Source organism: Bos mutus, chromosome 9 (assembly GCF_027580195.1).
Source record: "Bos mutus isolate GX-2022 chromosome 9, NWIPB_WYAK_1.1, whole genome shotgun sequence".
NCBI lineage: Eukaryota > Metazoa > Chordata > Mammalia > Artiodactyla > Bovidae > Bos > Bos mutus.
Window position 1 is genome coordinate 79794167 of NC_091625.1, and position 20800 is coordinate 79814966.

A 20800-nucleotide genomic window follows, 5' to 3' on the forward strand; every position below is an offset into this window, starting at 1 on the left:
TCACTTATTTTTACAAAGGACTTTATCCTTTGAAGATGCCCAAATTCTTTATGAGCATAAACAGCATCCAAAAATAATTTTAAATACATTTATGAAAAATTTGAATTCAATTTAGTAACAATTACAAAGAGGAAATTGAAAGGAATTAATATTTGTCTTACTAGTGCAACTCACATGAGAATTTTAGCTTTGTCAACTATTGTTTGGATTGTCATTAAGTAGGGTGTGAGATGAAGTGATGGAACCAGATGCCATGATCTTAGTTTTCTGAATGTTGAGCTTTAAGCTAACTTTTTCACTCTCCTCTTTCACTTTCATCAAAAGGCTTTTGAGTTTCTCTTCACTTTCTGCCATAAGGGTGGTGTCATCTGCATATCTGAGGTTATTGATTTTTCTCCTGGCAATCTTGATTTCAGCTTGTGCTTCATCCAGCCCAGCGTTTCTCATGATGTATTCTGCATATAAGTTAAATAAGCATGGTGACAATATACAGCCTTGATGTACTCCTTTTCCTATTTGGAACCAGTCTGTTGTTCCAGGTCCAGTTCTAACTGTTGCTTCCTGACCTGCATACAGATTTCTCAAGAGGCAGGTCAGGTGGTCTGGTATTCCCATCTCTTTCAGAATTTTCCATAGTTTATTGTGATCCACACAGTCAAAGGCTTTGGCATAGTCAATAAAGCAGAAATAGATGTTTTTCTGGAACTTTCTTGCTTTTTTGATGATCCAGAGGATGTTGGCAGTTTGATCTCTGGTTCCTCTGCCTTTTCTAAAACCAGTTTGAACATCTGGAGGTTCATGAAATAGATGGGAAAACAGTGGAGACAGTGTCAGACTTTATTTTGGGGGGCTCCAAAATCACTGCAGATGGTGATTGCAGCCATGAAATTAAAAGACGCTTACTCCTTGAAAGGAAAGTTATGACCAACCTAGACAGCATATTAAAAAGCAGAGATACTACTTTGCCAACAAAGGTCCATCTAGTCAAGGCTGTGGTTTTTCCAGTGGTCATGTATGGATGTGAGAGTTGGACTGTGAAGAAAGCTGAGCACCGAAAAATTGATGCTTTTGAACTGTGGTCCTGGAGAAGACTCTTGCGAGTCCCTTAGACTGCAAGGAGACCCAACCAGTCCATCCTAAAGGAGACCAGTCCTGGGTGTTCATTGGAAGGACTGATACTAAAGCTGAAACTCCAATACTTTGGCCACCTCATGCAAAGAGTTGACTCATTGGAAAAGACCCTGATGCTGGGAGGGGTTGGGGGCAGGAGGAGAAAGGGACGACAGAGGATGAGATGGCTGGATGGCATCACCGACTTGATGCACATGAGTTTGGGTGAACTCTGGGAGTTGGTGATGGACAGGGAGGCCTGGCGTGCTGCAATTCATGGGTCGCAAAGAGTCGGACACGACTGAGCGACTAAACTGAACTGAACTGAGGGTGTGAGATGAGTGGTTAGCTACGTCAGTCTTTTTTTACTACAACTTGTACAAATATTGACTCCTCTCTGAAGCAAGATTTTGGAAGAACAAAATACAGAGAAGAAAGATTAACAGCTTTATAGCTTTTCGTCAACTGCCCTTTTTCAGAGACTACATTTTTAAAGGAAATTTGGCTTTAATTTTTGCGGCTAATATTAAGTAAATACCTTTAAATCCCTTTGTAGTATCCACAAATACAAGAGGCTATAAATAGGTCATATTCTGAAAGCAATTTCTTAATGATAAATATATCCAGGAGAAAGAATTGTCTCTTCTTCCTTAACAGTCTTCTGGTTTGTAAATCTATCCACTTAGAAAAATTGATTGGAAAAATGACTTTTCTATGTGGATATGCCAGAAACTGAACCGACTGCAAATGAAAAGTTTGTGCACATTTTTTAATATTTTAAGTATTTGTTCATGTAATTTGGTGTATTTGTAATGTAAGATTTCATTTATCAATATTCTAGACCTTTCTAATTAAATCTGTCACTTGGATTTGAACCATTTTCACTGAAACAAACTTCAAATGTAATTTCTGTTGCTATACTGAATCATCCTAAAATAGTGTTTATAAAGTATTTATAAAGCATTGTAAATTTGCTAAACTAAAAGTACCCAGGAAGGAACAACTGATAATACTCAGAAGCAAATGTTACAATTTTCCATGACAAGTATGTCACAAATGAAATTTAGACTTGCTACCATACAATCAAACTGATGAAATGTTAAAGAAAATTGTTAAGTATCTTACTCTAAATCCTAAGTCTTCTGATTTTCTTTCCTTAGTTCCACGTCTCAGCTCTTGGATACCCTGCGGTGGATGTGTAGTTAGCCTGAAAGCTTCTTTCCCACAATGTTGTTCCCTTATCTCCCTTTGTCTTCCAGAGATACTCTATCAGTGCCAGAAGTGGCCTTAGGAGCCTGTGTCTGCCAACATTGTGTGTAATTTGAGCAGCACAGGAACTCCGTCCAAGGGTCTCCTCTCTTGCATGTTATGTTGGCTGAGATTTCCTCAGTCATTTTAAGTTTTAAGAGCTTTTTAGTGTTCAAAAGTTCCTTACTAAAATGTAAATACCTAAAGGAGAAGTAAGGTCCTGCAAGAAGGGGGCATCAGTTCAGTGTGATGGACAGAAATAACGGGCAGAAAACATTCAAGATCAAATTCTAGGCTGGCTTCAGCTTCTACCTCTCACATACTCTTTCTCCATAGTACACTTGCTATTACGTTTTTAATCTTTAGCACCGCCCCCTACCCACCCGATCTCTGCTTCCTTTCGTAGCCAGGCTTCCTCTTTTTTGCATTCACTTCTCACACATTGGACATCTAGAATTCATTGTTCCCACGCTACTGAAGGGAATTTCTGTAGAGCTGTTAGCAAAATTCCAAAGTGAAGGGTCTTCTGAGTCTTTATCATTGTGAACCTTACTGTATACTCGATGTGGCCACGCCAGCCATGAAACTTTCTTAACTTGAATTCTGTAAAATCATTGACAAGAGCTATTTTTGCCTTCTCAAATCTATAGCTCTTTCTCTTTTTTTTTTTTTTTTTTAAATCTGATACTTAAATATAGGAAATCTGTGGTTCCATCAAATGTACACCCTAGCTCACGTGATCTCAAACACATCTATAGCTTCTGTGGAGTACTTCCTTGCTAGATCTCTTACAAAAACATGTACACCTGCTCATGTACCAGATGACATGTGGTACCTCAGTTCCTATTACTGGACTTACTTTTAGCCCACACCACCTGAGTTTGCTTTTCTTCCAGTATTTACTGTATGAGACCATTATGTACCAATTTCTCAAGTTGAAAATTAGAAAAATTTTCTTCTGTTCTTCCTATTCTTTCTCCATTCTTCAATGAGTCACTAAATAAATCCTATCTATTCCATCTTCAAGTCTTGTATCCATCTCTTTCTGTCCATCCTCAGTGGACTCGTAATATGAAGCCTGAATTATTAGTCTTATTCAGGCTTCTTGTATCTCCTCTCTTTTAGTTAGTTTTGGAGCTTCAAAGGATATTGTTTTAGATTTAAATCTAATTTTCTCACCAAGTTCCTTTTTGTTTTTTTCCGTTTCCTTTAAGAAAGAGTTCAAAATGTTTACCGTCATTCATAATGCATTCAGTAATTTATTCAGTAAACTTTGAGGACCCAGCTACTATGTGTGAGGGATACACCATTGGAAGAAAGACACAAAGTCCCAGAATTCATAGTGCCTGCATTCTACAAGGCCCTGTACAGCTGTCTGTTGCCTCTATATCTGATCATTCCTACCAATTTTCTACAAATGTCCTACTCCAGAAATGCCATGCCGTTTGGGTTCACAGATGGTTTGACTACATTCTTGGTGTGCACATGTGCGTGCTTAAGTTGCTTCAGTCGCGTCCGACTCTTTGTGACCCTATGGACTACCAGGCTCCTCTGTCCATGAGATTCTCTAGGCAAGAATACTGGAGTAGGTTGCCATGCACTCCTTCAGCGCATCTTCCCAACCCAGGGATTGAACCCACATCTCTTACATCTCCTGCACTGGCAGGTGGGTTCTCTACCACTAGTGCCACCTGGGAAGGCTTTTTCTTGGAATTTGTCTCTGTAATTCAGTCTGCCAGTAATAACCATCTCTAGTCTCTTATCCTCTGATCAGTATAGTGACTCCTCATATTTCCAGTTAATCTTTGTAAAGGATTTTTTATTCACCCTTCTCACCAAACTGCTGGTCACATGCTCCTTTGGACCACTATGCATCTATATTTCTCTGTGAAAACTGTGAAGCCACCTCCCATTCATGTCTCTCTGAGAGCAGAGACATAGTTTTAAAGCATTCTTCTGGCCTCCCTGTCTCTCATACTGTTAATGGCAAATGAATGTTTATTGAATGAACATGTAAAGGTCTATAATAAAATCTTCTTGTCAGCTAACATCACAGACCAGAGGCCCAAGGGTTGGGTCTTTCTAAAATAAAATGATTTCTTTTGAGCCAGTTCCTTGAGGCAATTAAGAATGAAGAAACTATGCTCCTGAGATGCTGCTAAATTGTTGGGGTGCTTTCTGCTCATGCACACAGTTAGTCTAATTAGACATCTTTTGTTGGCTCATGTACCTGCTCTGTCTTCATGTACTATTGCCACAGGAAGTTTGGAAAATGTTCAAATATTAGAATATAGTTACTATGATAGAAATGTTCTTTAAAAATTCAATATACGTGTGTACGTATATATATGTGCATTTTCTTGTTGTTCAGTTGCTCAGTCATATCCGACTTTTTGCAGCCCTATGGACTGCAGCATCCAGACTTCCTGTCCTTCACTATCTCCTGGAGTTTGCTCATGCTCATGCCCTTTGAGTCCGTGATGCCATCCAACCATCTCATCCTTCTTCTCCTCCTTCTCTTCCTGCCCTCAGTCTTTCCCAGATTCAGGGTCTTTTCCAATAAGTCGGCTCTTCGCATTAGGTGGCCAAAGATTTATGTGTATGTATATGTTTGTATTTATTCTTCTATCCTTAATCATAGTAAAATATGCTTTTTGATAAGTTTATCCCATCTTCCTCAGCCTCAACCTGTTGATAAAAGCCTGTTAATAGCCAGAGAGAGATTTAGTGCAACAGAGAAAATCCACTATTCCTACTAGAAAATCAGCTCAAAATTTGTTTCCTGCTGAGAATGAGTCAGGCAAAGCTTGAAATAAAAAGGCACAGAGACCAAATTGAAGTCACGGAAATTTATTTCTGGAATTGCAGCTAGTATGTGCTAGGACCTGTGAACCAAAAATATGTATTTTATGAGCATTAATAATATCCATGTTCACTTTTGGAAACTTATCTTTCATGTTCTTATTGTTTCATTTGTATGAATTTCCACCAAAGCTTTATAATTTGTTTTGTGAAAAGGTCCTAAACTCTTTATGCACAGTTTAAGGGGTAGCTGCACTTCTTTTCCTTTCATGTGTGGTTAGGGTCAGTAGATTGAGTTAAAGATTTTGAGAGAAATTTCAGTAGCTTGATTTTACATTTGTGGAAATTAAGACACAGAGACTTTCTTGATGTTAAAATATTACTGGTGGACTCTTCCAGGGCTGCTCCTTTCACACCAACCAAATGATTAATGAAATTTTTTTCTGGATAATATCACTAAATCATAAGTCATATTTGTGCAATCTTTCTGTGTTGATCAAGGTTCCTACCTGATTCCACTCCCAGCAGCAGAGCTAGCCAGCTGTGCAGATTTGGGGACCCTCTGCCAAGGTAGGGAGTCAACATCGTCCTCTGGAGTGTCTGTTTCTTACTTGCTGTTTTGGAAAATGTAGTTGTCATTGTTTTGAATTTTATCTTCATTTTCACTGGAGAGGCCAGAAACCAGCAAACCAGAAGAATTTCTGGATGTGTTTTAGTTGTGTGGGTGCACAGTGTAGAGAAAGAATGCATTCACACACTGGATGACCACATTTCCATAAAGCACTGAGTTTTTAAAATGTGAATAATTATATGCTATTAGGAAGGGTTGACTTCATTTTTTTCCCTCTATTTCCTCTCAAAAATATTGTCCAGTATAAATATAGCCATACGATATTTTGAAAAAGTATTCATGTCTAAAAAACAAGAGGAAAAATTAAGTTGAATAGTCAATTAAGTTTAAGACAAGGCCATGAGGCAATTTATGATGTGTAATGTAACTTAAATATTAAGATAAAAATAGTTATCTTATTACTCATATGAATGTAATTTTATTAATTATTACACTGCATAATGACTATACTATGATCAGTATTATAATTATATATTATGTATTGAATAGTTGCATGCTGAATAATCCATAGTTGCATAAATTTTAAAATATTTTGCTTTAATTTTATCATTGCTTCTTCTGATTATCCATGACCCATTTCCATCCATTTATTCTGTTATATACTTCTTTTTGAAGTAGCATTTCTATATGCCACATTAAGAATCATGACCATGTCTTTTGTAAAGTTGGATCTTTTATTAAGAAGGTCATAGGATTAAAGTGATGGGTTAGAAGTGAGACTAAGTGAATAGAAACCTAAGCTCTCTTTTAAAGTTCCAGTGTGGAAGTAGGGTAGGCAGGGAGAAAGGGTGCAACTCATTATTATTTTTTTTTCTGAGACATTATCTCTTGATATTATTGTTGATGACTACCTTAAGATAATAAAGCCATTAAGTAGTTTCTTTTGATGAACTCAGTGTGGTTTTAAAATAGTTAAATGAAATTTTAAAAAGCCTTAATTTTGCTTAGTTCAAGCCGTGAAGGTTTTTTTTAATTTTAATTTTTTAAAATCTGAGACTTAGATGTATTTTGCATTACATAAATATAACTGATTGTTCACAATTTAAAAATATAAAAGATTTCAAAAAGAATCCTCATTCTTAAGTGTTGTATATTATTTTTGAATGAAAAAGTTATTTTAGTTAAGAATAGACATTTTGAATAAGAAATTCAATATTTTCTAAAGATCCTTTGGAAGGTAATTCTTTTTATAATTAGTGAAATGTTTTAAATTTAGGTAATTTTTTTCTAATTAAAAGATGCAATCCAGGGATCAAACTTAGGTCTCCCCTGTTGCAGGTGGATGGATTCTTTACCATCTGAATCACCAAGGAAGCCCATTTAAAAGAAATATGTAACAAATAGTTATTGTACATAGAAATGTACATCTTATACAAATATACTCCTAAGATAAACTCAAAGGAAAATTATATGTATAGTTATTTTACTACTTACATTGTTCCTCCAGAATCCCTTAGAAAGATATTATCAAAACATTACATAGGGTTTAATATTTGAGTTTAAGTAGAATCAGAAACATAGCTTTGACATACTGCTTTGAAAAATCCCTCCTGTAAGGCTTGCCCTTATGAAATCCATTTTGTCCATCATTGTTTAGTAAAGTTATTGGAATCTTTAAATGATTGATGTCATCCATTTCATTCTCTTTTTTTTCTTCACATTTATCTTCTCTAGGAGAAGTATATTTTCTTCTGAAATTTTATTTTGCTACTCTCAGTGTATCAGAAAGACTGACTTAGTTTAGATAATTTTCAAGCTGACAGGTGGTGCTCAGACTTCCTTCTCTAGCCTTTCTTGTTAGAGACTTAGGAGACTGAGTTCTAGGAAGGTTTATTCATTTACTGTGTGATCATCAGCCTCTTGATAGCAAACTTAGGTCTAGAATCGAATGTTCTTTCTCCATTCTCTTTGTGCCAGTTCCAGACTCTTGTACAAGATGGCACCAAAGACCATGGGAACAGATTCTTAATGTGCTATAGAAGGCATTGCTTCATTTTATACATTATAACCTTGAAACTTGTGTTTAGTGGCAAGAAATGGTTTCTGTTCCTCCTCTATATATTTTCATGCATCAATTATAGATTGCTTATCCATATTAACTTTCATGTGCTTTTTGCAAAATTACATCTTTCTCATCTTTATTACCAGCTACTGTAAACCCTCCTAGTACTACATCACCCACTGTCACCACTAACATGCCTGTTACTAACAGAACCGATAAACAAAGGAATGGTAAGAAATCGTTACCTTTTATATTTGTAGTATGTCTGACTTGATGAACACCTGTATTCCAAAGATGGAAATATCTAATGTTCCAACAAAGTGTCTGTTGTTAAAATCAATTGGTACATTTGTACATCTGCAAGACTAGTAAAATAAATATCATTTGATTGCCTGGAGTTCCCCAAATAACCAATGGAATGAGTACACATCTAGTATCACATCTCTGAATTTTAGCTAAAATTTCTTTCAAAGGAAGCTTTCAGGGAAAGACATTAGTTAAATGGAATGAGTTTGCATTATACTAGAGATCCAAGAAGAAAATATTTATGGAGTTCTGCCAGGTTATTCTCTAAAGAAACCTGTTTTAAAGAATTTTGTAATCTCAAAAAACTACATAATTTTAGTAATTTAATTTCTCACTGAGGCCAACGTTATGTTCAAACATTTGTGACATTTGGATCATTTTTATACAGTAATACTTTGCTCTTTGTTTTTATTTATTGAGGAATAATGGCTACCTCCAGTATTCTCACCTGGAGAATTCCATGGACAGAGGCGCTTACTGGGCTACAGTCCATGGATTCGCAGTCAGACACAGCTGAGCAACTAACACACACACACCATAGTTAGAATGTGATTGGATATTAACTAAATCATAAATCAATTTTTGACTGACAAAACTTCAAGTAACTGCCAATACTTCCTGTTTTTTCCTTCTACAAATACATTTCTGTTTATATTATTTATAATTTGCAAAGTTACATAAGATAAGAAATGAACCGGGGAAATGTCAGATTGATTATTTAATCTGCTACCTATATTGACTACATACATAGCTTTTTGGTAATTCAGAGTAAGTGGTTTCAGTTTCTTCTGAAAAAGCGAAATTCCAATCAGGTGACCACATCATTGCCTCAAACACAAGTAATATTCTCAAATATGAGGTATTAGAAACAAAGGAATTTTCTCAACCTCAGTCATTTAACTTGCAAGGCCAAGACATCTGTGATGTATCACCAGGGACCAAAACCCAGAGAAGAGGAACTGGCATAGTTTCCTTTTTTCATTTTTTCTTCTGGCTTTGGGGGTTACACCAACTTCCTCTGTAAGGACATTTAAATTGAAAGTATGGAATATTTTACATGAAACGTAGATATAAATTTCATTAGGGTTATAAAGACATCGATTCAGGGAAGTGTTTATGGTTATTCTGGTAGTTAGGCCAAGGAGATTTATGATGGAGCAAAAATTCCAGCAACCCCCAAGAAAGCAAAAGCAGCTGAAATTTCCAGTGCATATTTCACATGGACTCTAGCCAGTAGATGGGAATATTATAATTCTAACTAAGTATTTCACTCTTTGTATGAACATACAAAGAGCCTCTGTGGCATTCGCCCTCCAGGACTGGCACATCCTCTACTGCCCAAGAACGTTTACATGATGCTTCAGAGTCCTCGACTTGGTGGAGTGGAGCTGTATTCACTCAATCATGTCATTTCTGACATTCTTGAAGAGAGCCTTGTTCAGTCCATCTCTCTCTGCGTCATAGCCTTCATGGGCGTATCAACAAAAAAAGCAAATGTTAGAATCAGTTCAAATGGTTTGATTTGGCCACTTTAAAGAAAGAAAACTCGAATTCAGATCATTCTTGATAAAAATGTAATCTGAGCACTTAAAAATATTTGAAAGCCCTCATGTTGTAGAAATAGTCTCAAATTCTGTACTCAAATTTATGCAGCATCTCAATTTTACCACATCCTTGAACCGTCTCTACTATTTATAATAGGTTTTTTCCCCCAAAAATTGACTCACTTTTTTACTTAAACATTTATATTTATATGGGAAAATATCACAGTTGTAAACTGAAACTAGTACTGCTTGTCTTAAAATAGAAATGTAAAGTGAAAATAAATATAATGAAAACAACGCTACTGAATTCTCTCTATATCCAATTGCCTTCTCACATCTCAGCACTTGAAGCCTTCATTATTTTTTTAAAAAGGGAGGGTTACAAGACCCACTGTAATTAAGTTTTTTGTCTTTGGTGTAGTTAAATTTGAAATAATTGAAAAGAGAATTACTTGTTTACCTTGTGAATAAATGGGATTTAATGTCCTATTCTAGACTATCTGAGATCATTCACATGCTATCAGCAACTTCAAATACACTTTTCTTGGGAAACTGATGTAGTAAACATTCTCAGGCCTCAGATCTGATATGTTAGAGAATGCTGTTTTGTTCACTGTAAGAAAGATACACAGCTATCAGATCTGTTATCTACCTTATCCAGTCTTATAAACTCTGCACTATCAAAGAAATCTACTATCAAAGAAATCTAATTCATTAGTCGTGATATGCTGGTGTGGTGAGGGAAGAGGGATTTAAATTGTTTGGCAATCAGATGTATTTTTTGAGTACATCAAGAGAATTTGTTTTCATGGCTTTAGTGAAATGTCCCTATTCCCTTGCATAAAGTTATTTTTGTTATTTTTCAATAGGATTTTAATCTGATAGTTCAGATTATATACTAAGAAAATCTTATCTTTTAAGCTACTTTTCACAAACATATTTCTATATGAGGAACAACTTAGGTATTCCCACAAATAACCTTTGTGCCTTTTCTACTGCATTCCCAAGAAAAGCTCTTGGACTTATTATTATTTCCATTCCAAATTATATGTTCTATGCTTGAAGCATCACTGTACTGCTGCTGAATATTAAACTTTTGTGAGGTTAGCACAAGCAATCAAAGTAAGAAACTGACTTTGTTAGTCCTTATTATTCTTCTAAAAATCTACAAGTGCAAATTGTATCACTGCTTCTAGTTTCTCACATACATTTGACTACTCAAAAAAATTCACTCTAAGGGTATTCATGTGGACCCAACAATCAATCTAGCTTTATATGCCAAATAACTTAAAGAAATTGTATGTGTGATGAGCAGTACTCTAGTCATATGATAAATGCCACTGTCTACTATAATTGCCTCTGCACCAGTCAAAGCAGTCATCTTGAATGTAAAATAGCATTTAATTTCTACTTTAAAATCTATCTTTTCAAATGTGTATTTTAAAACCCACCTTTTCAAACCTACTTCATTCCCTTGAATGGAGAATAGTCTCATTTCTAAATGTTCCAAGAAATTCTGAGAAGAGTGTTAAGAAAATTAAAAAAGGAAAAGATCTACAGCCAGGCATATGTTTTGATACCAGATCTGTTATGGCAAGTAATGGTTTCTGCTTTGAAGTTTTGTGGGGCTGGAAGAGTCATCTAATTGGAAAAAAGTGTCACACATTCTTTAGACTGGGATGTCATTATTAGGACAATACATACAGCTTTTGAAGTCTCTGGAACAGATGAAGATTTGTGAATAGCTTTCTTATTGAGAAACCATAGGATTTGTAGGAGAAGGTGACTTGATTACCAGAATGACCTGGAAAAGTCTGCATCGGTGTCTCAACTGTGCATTTTCTGCAGTGGCAATGCTTAAGCCGCTTATTTTGCTGCAGTCCAAAACCTTTCTCACCAGACCTTCAGTGGATATTTTATCTTGCTTTGACAATTCATTCTTGGGCATTTCTTCGGATTACTTGTTGACTACATTATCCAAAAATTTTAAATAAGTATAACAAGTAGACAGCATTGAATAATTTTTGCTGAATATATAAATATCTCATTCTGAGGCTTCTGAAGCAAGACTATATGAAAAAAGATCCATAGCATGGGTGAATCTCCAGCACTTAGGAGTAGGTGGTTTGGTATAGTCATAGATTTTATTTGCCATAAACAACATAACACTGGGAAGAGTCCTATAGGGATTTAGACTGACTCTGATATGGAATGTCTTTCTCATTTATAAAAACAGTGAATTAGAAAAAGAAGTGAGAAATATTTTAAATTAAAAAAATCTTAAATGTTTGGATGCTTCTGTAAAATTTCAGAAATGTGAGTGATTAAAATACTCATTTTTAATATTTTGCAGGATTCTCCTGAGAGGGCAAGACTGCAATTCCTAACACAGACACACGCTTTAGGTCTCCATCTAGTGGTAGCTTGTCAGTTTTAATACTTAACTGGCATCAGGGAACATGCACAGAATACCCCTTGATTCCTAACATTGGTGTAGAATCTTGGACTTCTGGAACTTAAATTCCTTCTGAGTCATTCAGAATGTCCATGATTTGATATGATAAGGTCTACAGTGTAAATTTGTTTGTTTATTTGTTTGCCTGACTTATTATCATTTATTTTACATACACTCCTGTAATTTTTCATTCAGAATGTTTTAAAGGAAGATAAAGTTAAGGTTATTAAAATATCTGAAGAGTTTTAGAAGCTGGACTTCTAATAACTTAGTATGCATAAATTAAATATCCTGGGACTTACACTGATCTCACAGACATATTATTACATCTGAGAGTGGTGATTTTTTTTTTGAAGCATGAGTTTCTGACCCCTATACTGGAAAACCTTCCTTTAGGAGTGTGACTGGAATTTGCATTTTGGTAGGTTTGGGAGTTCCTAGGAGACATACTTTTGTACTTTTATGTACTACTTCCCCCAAATCTTCATTAAATCTTTTCCCCATTGTTTTAATAATATATTTTTACATTTGCTATGCATATTTTGGCTTCCCCAGTGGCTCAGCAGTAAGCAGTAAAGTCTCCACCTACAATGCAGGAGATACAGGTTTGATCCCTGGGTTGGGAAGATCCCCTGGAGAAGGAAATAACAACCCACTCTAGTATTTTTGCCTGGGAAATTCCATGGACAGAGGAGCCTGGAAGGTTACAGTCCATGGGGTTACAAAAGAGCAGGACATGACTGAGCGACTAAACAACAAACAACATGTGTATTTTACTCATGTTTATAAGCGTGGAGATAGATGATTGATTGACAGTAATGAAGAATCAACTTTTTTTCTCTGCATGATCTACCATATTTAAAGAGTCCTTTTCTCATTACTATTTGTAGTAAGATATCCTTTAGCACATATCTAGAGAAATTTAGCAAACCCTGGCTGGTCAGTTTGATTTTCATTAAAAAAAAAAAAAAATATATATGTATGGCAGACTACTTTAAAGATTGCCCTTCTCTCCTGCAAAAAAGCACAACTTCCTTCTGACATAGGATTGTCTTTTACAAGCAAGTCCAGTTAAAAATCCATCTGCAAATATTGTTTGTTTTTTCCTCCTTAACTTGATAACAATTGACTGCACTTACGGAATTTCGATGAAAAAATCTGGTGAAAATGAACCCAACAACTTAAGTAGAAGAAAATGCTTTAGTGGGGCAGGGGAAAGAGGATAGAGAAAATAAGGGTCTGTGGGTGAAAAATACGTGATACCTGTTCGTTTCCAAATTAAGTTCTGTCCATCTTACTCAAGTTTTCACATCTCGAACTATCATTCTTCATAATGTTAGAAAAGGATAATTTTTGGTTACAGGAAATCAAATTGTACATGAAAAATCATTTAACAGACAGTAGGGAGAAATGTATAGAATTAAGAATTAAGAAGGAGCATATATAGGTGATAATTTAGAAGCAATGACTTATCTATAAGTAAACTAAATGATAACTATTTCTAAAAAGTTGCAAGGTGACTGAAAATAACCTGTGCAGAAAATTTCTGTACCTATGTAGAAGGCATTTCTTAGTTGTTCAGTCATGTCCGACTCTTTGCTACCCCATGGGCTGTACAGTCCATGAAATTTTCCAGGCCAGAATACTGGAGTGGGTAGCCTTTCCCTTCTCAGGGGATCTTCCTAACCCAGGGATTGAACCCAGGTCTTCCGCATTGCTGGTGGATTCTTTATCAGCTGAGCCACAAGGGAAGCCCTTGTGTGAAATTATGTCATTATAAATGTAAGCTGATAAGTGTATGAGTGTAAAATATAACTGATGGACTGAATCCTATTTCCAATGGACAGATGGGATTATTTATAGAATTTCCATAGTGCTTCAAAACATCCTTCCTCACCCCGAGGTGAAAGTACAGAGCAAGGTGGCCGAATGGGTAAGTGGACTGTAAAACTTCTGTTTGGGGCTTTAAACTAATCTCTGGAAATCTGGGAAAGACTTTACTGTCTAACTGAACCCACAGATCATACTGAAATAAAGATACTGTTCATTATAAATGTATGGAAGTGTAAGTGAAGTATTGCACTTTTGAATAAAAAGTGAGGTATTGTTGAATAAAGGACAAGAAAGTGAGCCTAATGGGCTCTTATGTCAAAGGAGAAAAGAATAGCACAAACGGAAAAGTATTTTGAGAGGTATCTTTATTTACTGTAATAGTCGTACATTTTTAGCACTGTTTGAGTCCTTGATTCAAAAACCAAGTGTATAAAAAGTATATCATGAATATCTTCCACCCATCCTTGACACTCATCTGCCTAGAAACCAACTTATGTGCTTGGAAATCACTGTGCATTTTTCTTGTTTTTTTTTTCTGAGAATTTATGAATGTAAAAGAAAATGACTATACATTCTTATGTTTTTCTTTTTACATTAAAAATAGAATATTGTACACAGCAGTCTACACTGTACTAGATATTTGGGTTATAATTTATTTAACCAATATTCTATTGGTGAAAATTTTGGTAATTTCTAATTTTAAAAACTAAACATTTTATTTTATTATTTTATAAATGCATGTTATATATATACATTATATAAATATATAAATACACATTATAAATACATATTAATGATTTTTTCCTTCTCTGATATAATATCAAAATTTAATTTCCCATAGGTTTATATTTTTATTATTTTATTTCCTACCTACAGCATATTTTGGGACCTTGTACTGCTTTTATTTACTACTACAGTTCAGACAATTTTTGTGGAAAAAGTAATTTGTCATTTGGGTATACATTCTGAAGTAAGAAAAATGGATTTCTTATGTGGTAGGGCATATACCAAGGCCGCATTTCTAATAAATGTGGCCTCGGTAGCAAAAAAATGTTAAACCATACACTGACAGATAGTGATGATAATACTTTATATATATATAAGTATATATACTTTCTTCAGGTATGTGTATATGTATATATATTTGAAGAATGGTAGGAAAACATAGTTTTATTTTTAAAGGCTGCACCCTTTGCAACAAGTTACCCACAGAAAACAAAAGTATGTAATTAACAACTCTGTTACAAAAATTGAGGCAGGGAAGTAAAATCTAGTAGAAATCAAAGAAAAGTACTACTGTCAACTTTCTGAAATGACATATTAACCTTAGCAGCTAATTCAAACACTAGATGTATTGAATTTCTAAATGGAGAGAGGGCTTTACTGAATGAGTTTAATCTTGCATCCCGTTTTCTTTCACATTCTTTCTGCTTTTTTAAAGTCAGAATGTTTTCAAAAGATAAAGTTTTTTTAATTTATTTTATTGAAGTATAGTTGATTTTCAATGTTGCGTTAGTCAAAAGATAGAATTCTTTATTCTCATTCTCAAATGGACCACTTCTAATGTTATTAATTCTGTAAATCAGCATTCATTGGGGAGTTTATGCTTTAGGCAAGGTATAATTTTACATTTATATTTATTTCGTGCATGGTTTTCAACATAGCATCATTTTTCATATGAAACTAAACTTAAATGGACATTTCTCCTTAAGACATAAGATACGAAAGCAGGTGTTTGGTAACAGAGAAGGTATAAGTGGTGTCCCTATTTCATATTATTACTATTTACAATTTAAAAATAATTTAATGCTTCTTTCCAGAATTTCCTAGAATTTACATTCAATTTAAAAATGCTCACAAGGAAGGCTAAATGTGTGTATGAAACAAGACCTAAAAAACCTCTTTGGAGGTGATATATAAATAAGAGAATTTCATGTCAGTAAAGAAATCAAAATATTTTGTGATTGTATTGGACGTATGGAAGGTTTTTTTTTTGTTTTTCATGGAGAGGAATCCATTGCTTCATTAAAAAGTTTAGTGCTGAGACCCATAAAAATTGTTAAATGACCACATAATTATCAATAACACAATTCTCCATAATGTTGAACTTATCTTTGTTTTTAAAGGTCTATATTGTTAATTTATTATTTTTCTTACTACTGATATAAGATGATAATTGCTAGAAAAACATGTGTTAATGCACCTCGGTGTTTGTTGAATGAAGAATGTGGAAGGTGTGTATTGTGCTGGTCTTTCCTGTGTACTCTGTTGTGGATCAGTTCTCAGTGGTACAGCTAACTTGAAAGCCCATTATAGAGAAAGCCCTAGTAATATAGGCTAAAGAGGAAAGTATAATGTTTCCATTCAGATAGACTTGGGTTCCAATCTGGGATCGGTTACTTCTTAGTTGCAGCTGGGTGAGCTGTTTCATCTCCGTGAAGCTTAGTTTCTTTGCGTAATAGGTGGGAGGATAGTGCAGATAATACCTATCTCATTAGCTGTTGTGAGAATGAAAGAAAAGACATTGGTAAATTTCTTGGCATACAGTGCCTCAGTAACTGTTATCTGTACCTTTCTTTCATTCCTTTAGCTCTTTGGAATTTTCGCAGGGTCTTATTCCAGTAACAATTAATGGGAGAGAAGAAACTGGATTTAAGTTTCTTTTTTTTAAAGTGTTAATTCAAACTCACCATTTCCATTGTATTTTCAGCTCAATTCAACCTTCCAGAATTGGAACTACACTGTTTACGTGGTTAATATCAGGTAAGTGACAGAATAAATTGAGAAATAGAAAGTAGTGTCTAGGGGACTTGCCTGGCAGCCAGTGGTTAAGACTCTGTGCTTCCACTGCAAGGGGCACAGGTTCGATTCCTGTTAGGGGAACTAAGATCCCACATGCCCTCCCCTCCCTCTGCCACATGCGAAAAAACAGGAGTGTCTAATTTAATACCACTCTCTCTCTGTGGTTATACCTACACACACATACACATGAAAATACAGAAATACACACTATACTCACAATCTTTCTAAATAACTATATATCATTGCTTTGCACAAAAAGCTTCAATAGTGCAGTAATGGTTTAAAAAAATTTTGATTGTGGATCTCAATAATTTTTTAAAAATTTAGCTTTTTTAGTCCTCCCAAAATATATTTGTAATTTTAAATAAATTTTATGTCTGCATGTGTGTATGTGTATATTACTTAACCAATATATGGTATCATGTAATATAAATAGAAATTAGTTGCTTCTCACACATCAATAGATCATCAAGAGCACTCCCTGGTTTGCATGCACCTGTTTGAAGACCATTTTTTCTATAAAGTAAGACATCTACAGTGTGATTGCAACCTAGCCTTTCAAAATTAACTTTCACTAATCTTCTATTTAAATACTCCATGAATCTCTAGCAGAAGAGATTTTCCACCTGTGTTATCTGCCTGTCTTCCTCTGCACCTTGATTTTATAGTTTTATAGTTTCTAAAGTGTATTTGTGCTGTTCTTTGCTTAGTCACTCAGTCATGTCTGACTCTTTGCAACCCCGTGGACTATAGCCCACCAGGCTCCTCTGTCCATGGGATTCTCCAGGCAAGAATGCTGGAGTGGGTTGCCATGTCCTCCTCCAGGGGATCTTCCCAACCCAGGGATCAAAGCCAGGTCTCTCTCATTTACTGTCCGAGCCACCAGGGAAGCCCTAAACATGTATTCTATGAACGTGAGATATATCAATAATATATCTCACAGAAAAGAGGATCAAAGAGTGAAATTAGTTCAGGAGCAAGTTTCTGTATATCCGAGCATCTCAGGTTCTTTCATGTACTGATATGCATTATAAAATCTTCAAAAGAGAGAGAAGGCATGTAGTTCCAAGTTTTATTTGGCCATGGAGCTGATTTGTCTCAGGCTTAAAAGGAACTAGGACCTCTGAAGACACATTTGCTAACACTGGCTTAGAACGTCCTCTCTGCCTATTCCTCTCACCTCCTCAAATTTTGTTGCTGATGGTGCAGCAGATGAAGTTGATAATGAATATGCCCGCATGCATGCTAAGTCGCTTCAGTCGAGTCTGACTCTTTGCGACCCTGTGGACCATAACCCGCCAGGCTCCTCTGCCTATCGGGATTCTACAAGCAAGAATACTGCATTGGGTTGCCGTGCCCTCTTCCAGGGGATCTTTGTGTCCTGGGGATCAAACCCTTGTCTCTTACATCTCCTGCACTGACAAGTGGGTTCTTTATCACTAGTGCCACCTGGGAAGCCCTGATAACAAATATTCCTGTTTGTATTTACAGTTTTCACCTGAGCACTGGAGAGGACAAGATTAAAGTGAGGAGAAGCGTTGTGACTGACCAAAGGTAACGCTGACAAGATCTCGCAGAAAATGTGACGTCTTTTCTTGTGTTCTCTGTTTTAAATGTCTTGTAGAGAAATAAAATCAAGGAGGTAGGAGAGAAATGTTTATTTTGAGTAGCACATTTAAATTATTTCTTTAGCCCTAATGAACAAATCTTCCTATTTTCCTGTAGTTAAAACTAATATAAGCAGACTCAGTAGAGATATACATCTGATAAAAAAATAATTCAGAATTGGAACATTTATTATTTTTAGTATTGATAATTCCAGTGTATGATAACCTATTACCTGTTATTTGATATTTCATAGACCTTCAAAGAAAAAAAATAATTATAGTGTTATTTTAAGTACTTATGTACAGTAGCATCTAATAATATGGGTAATAGGTGCTGAAATATTTTCAGCATCCAAAGCCATCAGCTAATTTTCTGAAGTCTTCATTTTTGAATTTATATCAAGGTCATGACTTAAGCAAGCAGGTAATTTAATAGATATGTTCACCATATATAAATAGTTGGCATTTAAAGACCAACTGTTCAAGAGTGCTCTGTAGTAAAAAAACAATGTAAACTCCCAAATAAAATACATGAAGTTGTGTCAGGTCATATACTGCAAATCCGCAGAATAAAAAAAGGCAGTTGAAAAGCAAAAGTTCACATCTCTTACCCAGTTTCAATTGACTGAGTTGATCTGTGTATTTACAACTATAGGGATGGAATATATTTCTTTTCAGGTCATATATTCTTATAAGAGAAGCTAGTAATAAAATTTTATGTGAGAGTTGACCAGAGAGTTTTCTTATTTTTTTTTTTTTTTTCTATTCAGAAAAACACATGTTTCTCTATTCATTAGAAAAACACACGTCTTTAAGATTATATTTCAAATTTACCATTTCTGTGTATATTCAACAGACTGGATTGGACCATCTGATTAGGGAAAGTTATTGTTTATTTTCTAGAATTGTTCCTTTTTCTTTATGATCTGAAGATCAGAGTAATGTGTTTAATGTATCTTAACACTGTCTTCTTGATGGTAACAGGATTTTTCTCCTTGATTTAGCCAAATAAATTCTTCTCCAAACCTTCCTGCTAGATCATATTGAACCTGGAATAATGGATCCACGATTACCTGGATAACTTCGCTGGACACTTTGTCTTGCAGTTGGAGCAGCCCTAGTTCAAAGTGTCTCCAGTGCTATACCCTCTTCATAGGACTCAAGCTCAGAGTCTAATAATGCAATTTTATGAGAACAACCAAATAAAATATTTTCCAGAAGTATAAAATATATTAAACTCATGCCCTTTGGAAGCATCATCACCCTCATCCTGACATCTTTATAACCTTCATCACAGCATCTCCTTTCATTTGCACCTTATGATTCCAAGCACTGTCTTGTTCATTGGCTCATTTGCTTCTCTCTACCAGTTACCCCCGACATAGATAAGGCAGGTAGTGTCCTGCCCTTCAACCAGTGACAAAACTAAGACCACATAAATTGCCCAACATCAACCAGCCAATGTGAGAAGCCAAGATTTCTGACTTCATACTCCCATGCTCTGGTCCCATTTACTGTGATTTTTCTATTTCCTGATGATAGTAAAATTAGTCATCATGAGTATGTGTCCACACCTTAGAAACTCTTGTGGGAAAGACATTTAATATCGTGGAATCTCAGTTTCCTATCTGTAACGCCAATGGGTAATTTTATAAAAAATGATATGGGAAAATCCATACATTTTGTTTTTCTTTGGTATGAGCTTCTGGCTTTGCTTTAAAATGTGTTCTTACCATCTTTATCTCCATCTTTCCTTTCTGCTCTCTGTTGCTTTTATGCTCATGGATGAACCTTTGTGATCTCTCATAGTTTTTCTCAAAGTTACAATGTACTAGTCTTACACACACTTTTTTTCCCCAACCTTTCCTTTCAATTGAACTGTAACACCTAACACAAACCCTAGCTTTAGATAATGCTATCATACTCTATGGCCTAGACAGACAGGAAACCAGAGCCACAGAGACTGATTTATTCAATTAAAGAATGACTGATAGTAACAACAGATAGAACTGGATTTTGCAGAACCATAAAATAGTTTCAGTTTCCAGGATGAGAGAGGAAAACAACACAGATAAGACATGTGAAAATGCACGGTCATTCTTGAATTGCTGAATTTGGGTCAGTACCATCCAAACGTACTGTCTTCTCAATATTCAAGGAAAGTAAAAGTTCACGTTGCCCACTCTTAAGTTCTCAGTTACTGGAATGGTGAAGTTTAGCATCCAACAATAATTTAATCAAGGGATACTTTTTTTTTTTTTAATAGGTCATTTAAAAATTATTATGATATAACAGTTCAACATTATATTCACATCTGTGTTTTTCTCATCCTAAAATATGACTCCTATCTGAAAAGTAAGCAGTAAGTGATTTTAGAGATAAATAGCTCTTAAGAGTGAACTATGAGAATTGTGAACTACAGATATTTAGAGGGAAAATAGGGCTATTTTAAAATTTCAC

General features: G+C 35.2%; 1 protein-coding gene across 7 annotated transcripts in view; it reads left to right on the top strand.

The window, feature by feature from the left end:
* Window positions 1–20800, top strand: part of ADGRG6 (adhesion G protein-coupled receptor G6) — a 152081-nt gene that overhangs the window by 78771 nt on the left and 52510 nt on the right. For 5 of the 7 annotated variants that reach the window (XM_070376773.1, XM_014479941.2, XM_070376769.1 and 2 more), the window contains 5 exons: window positions 5662–5730; window positions 7940–8023; window positions 13946–14031; window positions 16642–16694; window positions 18225–18287. In XM_070376773.1, the coding sequence (XP_070232874.1) occupies window positions 5662–5730; window positions 7940–8023; window positions 13946–14031; window positions 16642–16694; window positions 18225–18287 (355 nt within the window). The remainder of the gene's footprint in view (window positions 1–5661; window positions 5731–7939; window positions 8024–13945; window positions 14032–16641; window positions 16695–18224; window positions 18288–20800) is intronic. The other 2 variants (XM_014479942.2, XM_070376772.1) reach the window with 1 other exon arrangement.